Below are 12,315 nucleotides of genomic sequence, written 5' to 3'. Positions count from 1 at the left end.
AGTCCCATTGTGACTACTAAGGAGTCACAGGAGCTGATGGCCCATTTCCATTTAACACCCCCCCCCAATTTCCAGGCCACACCATAAAGATTTTTTAGACCACACATATTCAGGCCTAGGCCTAAGATGTAAAAGAATAAACAATGATGCATCTGGATTTGGCCTGTCACAGGCATCAATGCAATAAACAACGAGTCAGCACTCAGTCATTGAGAAAAGCTTGGTATTTAAAGACTGGTGAGCAGGTGAGTATTATGCCAAGTTTATCACAGGGCTGAGGGTCAGGGGAGACAGTAGAAGTTTCAAGCTTCTTGGTCTCAGGATGCCTTTGGATACTTAAAAATGATTAATCGATCCATAAGGTGTTTGTTTGAGTTAATATCTGTTATTCATGTTATTTGAGATTGAAACTGAAAAACTTTTAAAATAGATTTATTTCTATTAAAATAATAAACCAGGGACTGGGAAGGTAGCTCAGTGGTAGAGTGCTTGCCTTGTATTCATGAGGCCCTGGGTTTGATTCCTCAGCACCACATAAGCAAAAAACAAAAAACCAGAATTGGTGCTGTGGCTGAAGTGGTAGAGTGCTAGCCTTGAGCTGAATTGCTCAGAGACAATGCCCAGGCCAGGCCTAGTTCAGGCCCCACAACCGACAAATAATAAAATAATAATAATGGGCTGGGAAGATGGCTCAGTGGTAGAGTGCCTGCCTCTCATGCATGAGGCCCTGGGTTTGATTCCTCAGCACCACATAAACAGAAAAGGCCAGAAGTGATGCTGTGGCTCAAGTGGTAGGGCACTAGCCTTGAGCTGAAGAGCTGAGGGACAGCGCCCAGGCACAGAGTTCAAGCACCACGACTGACAAAAATAAAAATAAAGAAAATAATAATAAACCAGCTATAGTTTAATATAAGTAGCAGGTCTTATAAAATATTGTATCAAAAGCAAAATACATTTTATTGAGTAGTGTGGGATTATCTGTTTTTGAAAATCTAATACCTGGTTTAATAACATGGCTAGTTTCTCAAATCTTTCTTTGCATTTAAGCTGTTGGGATAAAAGAACATATAAGAGAAACAAAAACAAAAGAATTTATAGGATCTACAAAAGTATATAATGTGTACTAGTGAAAGAATGAGAGTAAAGGCAATGATAATATTATTGTAATGAAAGCATATTAAATTTACAAATTCCTTGAAACTATATCAGAGACACTCTCCCCTGCAGGAATCCTCAATTCATATTTTGAGAACTTGAGACAATATTTTTGATTTTAGATAATTCAGTAGTCCAATTCTAAAGAGAGACTGAAAACATTATAAGTCAAAATTGCTATTAGATAGTTATACATGGATACACTCTGGAGCAAACCAGGAACATATTGATTTGTAAAGACAAGAGGTCAGAATTGTTTATATTGATATGCCAGAGTCAGATCATTCAAGCTGCTATAGCAATATACCATAGGCTGGATGGCTTACAAACAAGAGAAATTTCTTAGTGTTCTTTAAGTTGGAAAGCCCAAGTCAGGGTACAAGCAAATTCAATGCCTAGAGAGGACCTACTTTCTGGCTCATAGTTTTGGCTGTGTCCTCACAGAAGGGAAAAAGAGTTTCTCTAAGATCTCTCTTATAAAAGCACATTTCATTTACTGTGTATTCACCCTCTATGATCTAATCCCTCCCAAAGGCCCCACCTCTAAAAGCTTTCATATTGAAGATAAAATTTTAACAGTACATACTTAGTCTATTGCCATACGTATATTTATATAATTTTTAATGATTTATTTACTTTTTTTTGTCAGTAATAGGACTGGGCTTGGGCACTTCCCTGAGCTCTTCAGCTCAATGGGAGCATTCTACCACTTGAACTACACCACCACTTCTAGTTTTCTGGTGATTAATTGGAGATAAGAGTCTCATTGAGGTTCTGCCTGAACCTTGATCCTAAGAAATCAGCCTCCAGAGCAGCTAGGATTACAGGCATGAGCCACCATTAAGATAATGATAACTATCATTGTGAAGATTAAAAGGTGTTTGTGACTTTAAAATTAATAAATAAATAAAACTTAATTTCAAAAAAAGTTTAAAATGTTTCTCTTTAGCCTTACAGAGTTCTCATAACAGCTCTGTGAGACAGATGTTTAACTCCTATTAAGTTCTATAAAACTAAAGACTAGACAAGCTAATTATCTTTTCTCTCTGAGGATTTTTGGATAAAATAGAAAAAGTTTTTCAAATTTCTATTTATCCATATTAATTAACTATTGTTGCTATTTTTAAGCTTAGTAGCTTTAAAAACAAAAAAGGAAGCATGCATACAGCTTACATTTCTGCAAGGTAACTACAGTTAGCTAATCTAAATTAAGATCAGAATGTTTTTCCAAGTTTCAGAATCAACTGTGGTGCCCCTGCTCTGTGGATATAGCATCCCCTATCTTATCCCAGTGATGGCAGAGGAAAAGTATAGGAAAAGTGACTCTCATAAGGCCTTTGAATTAGAACTGGTACTGCTATTTCTACTCACATGCCACTGGCCAAACCTCAAGGCAAAAGGTAGTGCATATATTCCACCTATGAAGAAGTATGGTGAAGTCAGGCATGGTAGTACATGCTTAATCTCATCACTAGGAAAATAAGCAGTGGGACTGTAAGTTTGACCCTAGCCTGGACTACATCGTGAGTTCCAGGCCAGTCTGAGCTATGAAACCCTGTCTCAAAACAAGACAAAGCAAAACAACAAAGAAACAACAAAAAGTCACCATCAACTACCTATAGATCTGAAAGGTATTATAGGCTCTGACTGAAAAAAACAAAAGTAGGCCAGGTGGTCTGGAGGCTGGCCAAGCACTCACAGCTAAGTTATGTGTTTCCTATTTAAACACTTTTATGCACCTATTAAAAAGCAAGGTTATTCTGACATTGTGATTGGAATACGTAAAACACTACCATTCCATAACCATGTAACATCACAGACAACAACACTACAAAACCAAACGACCATCTCTTCCTCCCAGCTAACCAATGTGATTGCTGCTTCTTTGCCAGTTATAACTTTAGTTCACTTTGTTCTTCCCACTTCCAAACACTAGTAGAATGCCCAATCATAGACTTATCCTCCACTTCCCAACATTCAGAAACAAGCTCTTTTTTTTTTTAATGGAACTTTCCCCAACTCTTCTAATATAAGCCTAACTCCTATAACAAGTAATTATGGAGCCTCAATGAGAATCTCTAATATTTTCTTTCTGATACGTGCTCACCTTTGAATTCTCCTTAGAATGTGTAATTGCTTTATATTGTAGACATCCATGCTGTAAAAAGTACCAGTAAATTCACACGGTTGGATAGCTGGTGAGCTTGGCTGACAGTTTGACCATAGGTAGTCAGACTTGACTCCCAGCCTTCCAGTATTCACTTAAACTTGGCCCCAGACTTTCAGTTTCCCAGTACAGGAAAATCTCAACATCTAAAGCCAAAAGGAACTTCCTGTTCAATGCTCAGAACAACAACCAAAAAAAACCTGAAACAAAAAGTTCATGACTTATTGATTTTTTTTTCAGTAATCAATTTTCACAGAAAGAAACAGTTGTTTCACTCTATGTTTTATTTTTATTTTTTATTTTTTTTGGGTCCAGTCTTAGGGCCTGAACTCTGGGCCTGGGTGCTGTCCCTCAGCTCTTCAATTCAAGGCTAACGCTCTACCACTTGAGCCACAGTGCCACTTCTGGCTTTTTTGTTTTTGCTTATGTGGTGCTGAGGAATCGAACCCAGGGCCTCAGGCATGCAAGGCAAATACTCTACCACTGAGCCACCTTCCCAGCCCTTACTCTATTTTTTGGGGGGGGAGGGGTCTGGTCTTGGGGCCTGAACTCTGGGCCTGGGCACTGTCCCTCAACTCTTCAGCTCAAGGCTAGAGCTCTATTACTTGAGCCATAACACTACTTCCGGTTTTTTTTCATTTTGCTTATGTGGTGCTGAGGAATCAAATCCAGCTCTACCACTGAGCCACCTTCCTAGCCCCCTCACTATGTTTTATATACACATTCCCAGCATACATTCAATGGTAACTGCTTCCCACATTATTTGAATTAAATGATAATTTGATTTTGCTGATTTCCCAAAGAAACTCATAAAAGGGCTTCGAAAATCTGAGTCTGCCTTGCAGACTCCAAAAACAATCTTTTGTGAGCCTTCTGTTACTCCAGAATGCACACACACACACACACACCACACACACACACACACACCACACACACACACACACACACTATTGTATATGAACCACTGGATCTTCATTTCTCCAGAATTCTGAGTTTCTGCCTACAAAGGAATTAAGGTTTCAAGATACATAAGAATGAAAAAAAATACAGCATTTTCATGATGAGGATAAAAATAGATATGGTGATAATTGTTTCCCACTTTTCCTTGGGAAATAAAATCTATTGAAAGTTGACCACAAGTTTAGCTGATTCATTTCTCCTTCCCCAAGTAATTAGAAGGCACACCAGCAGTTAGCAAGATGGGCAGTAGTAAAAGGAAGACAGAGACCATCTTTCTTTTTTCTCCATTCTTTTCATTTAGTTGAGCTCATTGATGTATATCCTGATGTCTGAGCAGAAGACTACAAATTCATAGTTCTCTATCTCTGTGGGAAACTTTTGCCCCCAAAGTAAATATACCAGGCCACCTAAGGCAGGCTTTCCAGAGAGCACTTCCTCCTTCCTCCTTCTGCTGGCCTTTAATTTTTGCCCCTGGGATCAGAACCAACTTTTTCACTTGGTGGCAGTGACTCCTTGTGCCTTCTCCTCTCAGATCATCGGGGTCATCAGATGCTACTACTTAGTCCCCCTGCAAGTGAACAGCAGGAAGGTATAGTTACCTCTTTCCAACTTTTCACTAGTACTGGGCCTTCTATTCTTCACAATCCACAGTTCCTCTTGTTCCATCTCCTCCCTTCATTTTCTCTTTTTTTATCTAATTTCATTTGCCTCCATTTCAACCTTCATGGATTTTTCTTTATTACCACTTTTTTTTAGGGGGGTACGGGTGTGTAGGTTTTTAGGAAGGGTGGGATCTTGAACTATGGACACTGTCCCTGAGCTTTTCTGCTCAAAGCTAGCATTTGCCTACTTTGAGCCATAGCTCCACTTCCAGTTTTCTGGTGTTCAGTTGGAGATAAGAGTCTCACAGACTTTCTTCCCTGGACTGACTTCAAACCATGATCCTCAGATCTCAGCCTCCTGAATAACTAGGATTACAGGCAAGAGACACCCGCTCCTGGCTTTTAATATCTTTTCTAAAAACAAATAAAGAATTGTTCTATTATGAACAAGCCCTTTTAAAAATCTTTAATGCTGTGATTCCAAGATTTGTTCATTTTCATGCAACTCATTAATGCCATTGGTACAACTCCTAAAATAGACGATGTCTATTTTAGTACAACAGGGCCCTATTTGCTGTTTTGTATATGCTTGATCGTACAGGAAGATGAACAACTGAGCCCTGATAGTTGATAGCATGGATAGGAAACCGCTGGTGAGGAGGCACAGAGGGTCTTCAGATACAAATGACCAGAGCCCCCCTGGTGAGCAAGAACTGTTGCTGAATATGCAGGACACTGGGTCTGCAGAATCCACCTTTACTTCCTGTCTGTTCATCTAGGCTGAAGCTCCTAGCAGACCAACATCCGTGTCCTCCTGCCCCAGAAAGGTGAGACATGGCTGTTTCTCCAAATTCCTGCCTCTCCAGGTATCTGCTCATCTTCATGCTCCTGCAGCTGCCCAAGCTGGATTCAGGTAGGTCTCCCCCGCTTTCTTTGTCTCTCTGTCCCTCTGTCTCTCTCTCTGTCTTTGTCTCTGTCTCAGAAATATCCCAATACATTAAACTGGTCTGTAGAGACCTCCAGTAGGGTCTAGGTGGACTTCCTCAAACTACCACAGGAAAAAATAGTGCAAGGAATGCTACCTCTTAATAGGGGCCTAGTCTCAACGGGTCCTCAATTCCCATCCCCTCATCTGGTCTGACTCTGCTTGTTTTGGCAGCTTACTTTGATGTGATTGGACCCCAGGAACCCATCCTTGCTGTGGTGGGTACAGACACCCAGCTGCCTTGTCATCTCTCCCCAAACATGAGTGCAGAGCACATGGAGCTACGATGGTTTAGACAAACGTTGTCACCGGCAGTGTTTCTGTACCAAAACCAGCAGGAGCAGGTCAGGGAGCAGATGCCTGAGTACCAAGGGAGGGTGACCCTGGTGAAGGACAACATCACCACTGGACATGCTGCTGTGAGGATACATGGTGTCAGGGCCTCAGATGATGGGGAGTACCGATGCTTTTTCAGGGAGAATGAAAGCTATGAAGAGGCTATTGTGCATCTGAAAGTGGCTGGTGAGTGCACTGAAGAATTCTCACATTCCCTGACTACCATGCTGAATTTATCTTCCTATGGGTCTCTTACTATGGAAACCACCAGATTCATCTCCGAATCTTTTGCAGAGGGTTGGCAGGTCTGCAGTTGAGATAACTGGGAAAGAGTTCCCACAAAGTGAAATATCTTTTTCATAGAGCTTTATTTCAATTATCTCCTGCCCTTTCCCCTTATTTTTATACGATTATATCATAATTGAGCAATTCCCAGAATTAGGTAAGCCATGTCTATTTTTCACCATCTTGAAAAGTCGTGGTGAGAATCTCACATACTTGAGGCTATTTGTGGATATGACTCTAAGGACTGAATGCCTAAGGTCACATAGAGCATAGCTCTTTGCTAATGTTCCTGGTCTATCCAGGAAACGCCTTTTTTTTTTTTTGCTTTGATTTTTTTTCCTTCTTCCAAAGAAAACTCTGGGTGCAATCACAAGGAAAATGGTTGTCATTCTGGATGAAAGTGTACATTGCATTGCAGTCTGATATTCTCATTGACTAGTGATGAACATCAAATAAATCTCCTGAGCCATGTTTTCCACTGTGAAATTTAAAGTAACAGGCTGGGCTTTGGTGGCTCATGCCTCTAATCCTAGCTACTCAGGAGGCTGAGATCTGCAAATTGAGGTTCAAAGCCAGCTTAAGCATGAAAATCTGTGAAATTCTTGTCTCCAATTAGCCAGTAAAAACCCACAAGTGGAGTTGTGGCTCAGGTGTTAGAACAGCCTTGAGAGAAGAAGTTAAGCACCCATAGCTCAAATTCAAGTCTCAGTACTGGCACACACAAAATATTTAATTCTCAGTTATGATCTAAGAGAAAATAACTTTCTCCTGAAGAATACTCTTAAATAGCTCAATTCTAGTTCTCCCCCTCAAAGCCATCTCATAATACTTTCTACCACAGAGCTTTTGCTCATCTCTGACGTTCCCAGGATGGACCATTGACACACCTCAAAGCAACTGGTCTTGCTGTTTTTGCCCAGTGTCTGCCCATCTGACTTCTGCCACCCCCTCTCATTTTAAAGGTTAAATTACAATAATTCATATATCTATAATAATGTATATAAAATTCTTTTCCTTGCATAATAAAATATTGAAAGGAATCCTTCCTATTCCCATTCCTTTTTTAATTTTTGTCTCTTGCTCTCTTTTTCTTCTAAGTATGATTATGAGGCTCCTAAAAGTTCATTCACTGAAAGATTAAGTCTAGCTCCTCTCTTTATAGCTCTAGGCTCTGATCCTCATATCAGTATGGAAGTTCAAGACAGTGGACAAGTGCAGCTAGAGTGCACCTCGGTGGGGTGGTATCCAGAACCCCAGGTGCAGTGGAGAACTCCCACAGGAGAGACTTTATCATCCAGGTCAGTGTCCAAGAATCCTGATGAAGAAGGCCTATTCACTGTGGTAGCTTCAGTGATCATTGGAAGTAACTCCATAGAAAATGTGTCCTGCTCTATCCAGAATCTCCTTCTTGGCCAGGAGAAGGAAGCAAGAATTTCCATACCAGGTCAGTGCAACCAATGTTGGATTCTTGTTTCAGGGCCACATATGATCTGGGGCATTTACTCAGGTGTGATCTCATAGCCGGGTTGTCTACTCTTTCTACCTAAGAGCTTGTTCACTGACTTGAAGAAGAATAAGGATTCTGAACACATATAGAAATTTCAAAGGTGTCTGAGACAACAAGACAGATCTCTAGAGATAAATTTTTCTTGTTTTACTATTTCCACCTATTTCTATTTACCTGCTCATCCCCTTTTCATTCCATGCTAGGTCTCAGTATAGATTTCCAGAGTCCAGGGAAAGAAATCCTCTCTTATTCCCTAGGAATTACCTCTGGTATATGCAGAAACTTTTCTTTATTTTTGGTCAATGCTTCTTATTCTGTTACACACACATGTGATATTTCCTCTTCATTATTAATCTCCTGTATCCTCTCGGCTCCCATTCTGCATTGCTAGTTAAGAAGAAATTGTTTAGAAAGACCTGAAAAACATTAAGTCAGCCCAGAGAGACAAAGGATGCATGTTTTTCTCTCCTATGCAGAAAGTAGATCTAATTTATAAATGTACAGACACACCGATAAAGAATCGTATGCAAATGTACACAAATATATTAACCATAGTATGATTTATGCAGGGAATTCAAATGTAGCTCCTTAGAAACACCAACTCACAGACCAACAAAATCAGTACCAGGAAGCTGGTGCTTGAAATGTTGTGGGAGGAGGTTAGGGGGAGGGGCTACCCTCTTACAAATGAAGGGAGGAAGGAAGGGGGAAATACATATCCTAAAAAAACTGGGGAAATTGAGGGGAGAAGTTAGGTTTGAAGGGAAAGGGAGAATGATGAAAGTGGTGATAAACTGACATGTTGAATGGTAACTCCTTTGAATAACTCATTTTAAAAAATTAAAAGAGTAAAAATAAAATCTCACCCTGAGGAAAACAGGAATTTCTATAACATGTTTCAGTTCATGATATCCTTTATTCTACACGTTCTACCACAAATCACTCTTCATGCCTCTCTTTGTCTTCTATGCATTTCCCAAGGCCATTTTTTCTGAAAATCTTACAGTGGTATTATAGGCATGATTTTGCCATGGTTGGGTTGGAAGTGGTCACCGTCATCTCTTCCATCTGTTTTTAGCATTAGGAAAAAAGCTGTATTTAGAGTTTCCCAACCAGTGTTCTTTGGGATTTTGTTTCAGCTCCCTTCTTCCCAAGACTGACTCCCTGGATAGTGTCGGTGGCTGTTGTGCTAATTGTCTTAGGACTTCTCACCATTGGCTCCATATTTTTTATTTGGAGATTGTACAAGGAAAGAGAGAGGACGAGTAAATTCAGTTCTACAGGTAAGTCATGAAATCCACAGGGACTAGTTACTTGTCAGGAGTGCTTCAGAAGACATTTGGATTCATGGTCTTTAAGATGACTTTTAACTGGAAGATATTTGATTCTAGAATTCTGCAAATGGAATTATGTCTTCTGAATTGGCAGATGCTTAATGAAGAGAGATCTAGGGTGTAATCAGGGTCAAAACTGGTTCTTTTTTTTTTTCTTTTGGCCTAAGCCAGGACTCAAACTTGGTACCTGACACTTTCTCTCCTTTGCTACCAGTCTAAATCAACTAAGCCATGCTTCCAACTCTGAAAGCCAGTTCTAATTGATATTTACTCACTACTTTGACTCTCTTAGTTTCCCAGTAATGATTTACTATTAAAGAGCTAATACCAAGTCAGAAGGAACTTCCCTGAGTATTTCTTGGAAAAAAAAAAAACAAGACTAAATACTATTCCTTATTTATTGGTAATGTTTCAACAATCAGGTAGTCATGAATCAACAGTTCCTCTTTTATGTGTTTCCTTTACCATTTGTGTTTATTGTAAAAAGTCACTAAAGTAATATTGTTTGTTTTCCAGAGAAACTACTAGAAGAACTCAGTAAGTTCTGTCTTTGTTATTATTTCACTCACAGAGTTTTCTCTCTCATATTTTATAACTCGTCACTGACAATCTCTGTCTTTCATTGCAGAATGGAAAAAGGCTACATTGCATGCAGGTTAGTGGCTCTGAACTTCTCAAGGCCTTGGAGGCCCTGTCTCCCAATAATTCAAAGTCCCATGAAGCATGGACATGAGAATAAAGCATTGTAGTCACTTGGATAAGAAGGGGACAAGGTGATAACAAATATGTTAACATTTTGCTTGAAGCTCCCAGAAGACCTTTGGAGGATGGGTAGGAGACAAGTCCCTTCTGTTAACATCCCATTAGTAATGTTCAACCCCTATATTACTGCTAATGAGTTTGGAGCCTAGGTGGAATATGGAAATTTAAGCCAGGAAGGCAGCTCTCCCCTGACACCTACACTTCCATTTGTTTGGAGAAAAATCTAGTAGATCCCTCAATATTTACTGGTGCTCATATATTCTCTCTCTCTCTCTCTCTCTCTCTCTCTCTTTCTCATTTCCAGTTGATGTGACTCTAGATCCAGACACAGCCCATCCTCATCTCTTTCTGTATGAAGACTCAAAATCTGTTCGACTGGAAGATTCACGCCAGAAACTGCCTGACAAACCAGAGAGATTTGACTCCTGGCCCTGTGTGTTAGGCCGTGAGACTTTCACTTCAGGAAGTCATTACTGGGAGGTGGAGGTGGGAGACAGGACCGATTGGGCAATCGGTGTGTGTAGAGAGAATGTGATAAAGAAAGGATCTGATCCCATGACTCCTGAAAATGGGTTCTGGGCTGTGGAATTGTATGGAAATAGATACTGGGCCCTTACAGCACTGCGTACCCCTCTCCCATTAGCAGGATCGCCGCGCCGTGTTGGAATTTTCCTGGACTATGAATCAGGAGACATCTCTTTCTATAACATGACTGATGGATCTCAAATCTATACTTTTCCCAGTACTTCTTTCTCTGGCCCCCTCCGGCCATTCTTTTGCCTATGGTCCTGTGGTGAAAAGCCCTTGACCATCTGTCCAGTTGCTAATAGGCCTGAGGGGGTTATAGTCGTTGCTAATAGCCAGGACCTTTCTAAGGATATCCCTTTGTCCCCTGTGGGGGAGGATTCTGCCTCTGGAGATACTGACACTCTCCATTCTAAACTAATCCCTTCCCAATCCAACCAAGGGCTACCTTAAGAAAAATCCCTGCTCAACTGTTTTCTTTTGCTCTAATTCCTCTCCTCCATCACCCCAAGGTGTCAGCTGACAGTTTCACATAGTCCCTGTTTCTTCCTGTTGGGTTTTGATTACTTCATTTTAAGAAAGGTGTGTTGCTACTGCTAATCTGTTTCTGTACCAATAATTAGGGGGGTGGGGAAGGGAGGGGAGGTGATACCTAAAAGACTTCTTTCTGATTCCTTAAGGCCAGAACCCACAGAGAAGGATTTGGGCAAATAGCTCAGAAATGGGTTGAGATGGGGTTGAGGCAGAAAGTTCTCTGTGTCTGGAATAGAGGTATGAAGAGGAAGAGGTTTTTAAGCAAGCAGAAAACCCAAAAAGTACTAGAAAAGGAAGAGCTTAGTTTAAAAATCCCTTTAAGGACAGTATGATGAAGGAAAACGAGGTACACTGTTCTGTTTCTAGAAATTGTCTAGTATGTATGTATGTGTATACACACACACACACAAACACACACACACACACACACACACACATATATATATATATCACATTTTCTAAGCCACATCCTATATGATCGATTTTTTTCTACATCTGGAACTGAGCTGTGGGGAATAGGGAAGAGAGAAGAACACAGTGAGCAGGGCTGGAGGACTAGTCAGAAAGGGAAAGAGGAAAGAATTTTTAACAAAAGTCTACAGATTGTCTGCACAGCCTTGCCTCTCAGTACCCTCCTATTTCTCCCTGGCTTGAGGGTCAACCCATCCTCACTTGGTTGATGCAACAAATTTCTAGCTCTCCTTTCTGGTTTAGCATCCTATAGTGACATCAACCCCTTGCCTCTCAGTCCTCAGTCCAATGTCCAAACTTCTCATACCTTCAGTTAGCCTCGGTTGCCATCCATTTCCACACTGTGCCACTGCTTACTTTCTCCTCTCCCAGCTCTCTACCCTCCTTTTACATGCTGCTTCACTTAAAGGTCCCCAAATGCTTCACTATGTGCTCAGCACAGTTGGATTGATCAAACCTGTTAACATTTGTCCCTGAGCTTTTTCTGTATACCTGAGGGTGTTTTTTTGTTCATTTGTTTTTGCCAGTGACTGAATGTATTCAGGTGCCTAACTCCCAATTCCAAGGTATTTTTCTAGCTTTCAAGTTGGATGTTATATCCATGATGTTCACCTAATAAATAAGTCTGATTGATCAAGGCAATCTCTGAACTTTCCTTCCTTTATCCCAACAAGTGGGACTGAAACAATGCA

The 12,315-nt window shown here is 40.5% G+C and overlaps 1 protein-coding gene across 1 annotated transcript; it reads left to right on the top strand.

The window, feature by feature from the left end:
* The first annotated feature begins 5,718 nt into the window (after window positions 1-5,718).
* LOC105999997 (butyrophilin subfamily 1 member A1-like) lies at window positions 5,719-11,071 on the top strand. The gene is made up of 7 exons (XM_013035182.1): window positions 5,719-5,797; window positions 6,044-6,510; window positions 7,740-7,788; window positions 9,137-9,280; window positions 9,848-9,868; window positions 9,960-9,986; window positions 10,398-11,071. The coding sequence occupies exons 1-7, from the start codon at window positions 5,719-5,721 to the stop codon at window positions 11,069-11,071; spliced, it is 1,461 nt and encodes a 486-aa protein (XP_012890636.1).
* The last annotated feature ends 1,244 nt before the right edge of the window (window positions 11,072-12,315 follow it).

This window comes from Dipodomys ordii, unplaced genomic scaffold (genome assembly GCF_000151885.1).
Source record: "Dipodomys ordii isolate 6190 unplaced genomic scaffold, Dord_2.0 Scaffold206, whole genome shotgun sequence".
NCBI classification, from domain to species: Eukaryota; Metazoa; Chordata; class Mammalia; order Rodentia; family Heteromyidae; genus Dipodomys; species Dipodomys ordii.
Note: the sequence above shows the minus strand (reverse complement) of the source record. Positions and strands in the feature narration are given on the sequence as shown.

Coding starts and splice junctions, on each gene's coding strand:
- LOC105999997 (XM_013035182.1), top strand. CDS start 5,719: ATGGCTGTTTCTCCAAATTCCTGCCTCTCCAGGTATCTGCTCATCTTC. Junction 7,789..9,136: donor GGAGAGACTTTATCATCCAG/GTCAGTGTCCAA, acceptor ATTTTGTTTCAG/CTCCCTTCTTCCCAAGACTG. Junction 9,281..9,847: donor GAGTAAATTCAGTTCTACAG/GTAAGTCATGAA, acceptor TTTGTTTTCCAG/AGAAACTACTAGAAGAACTC.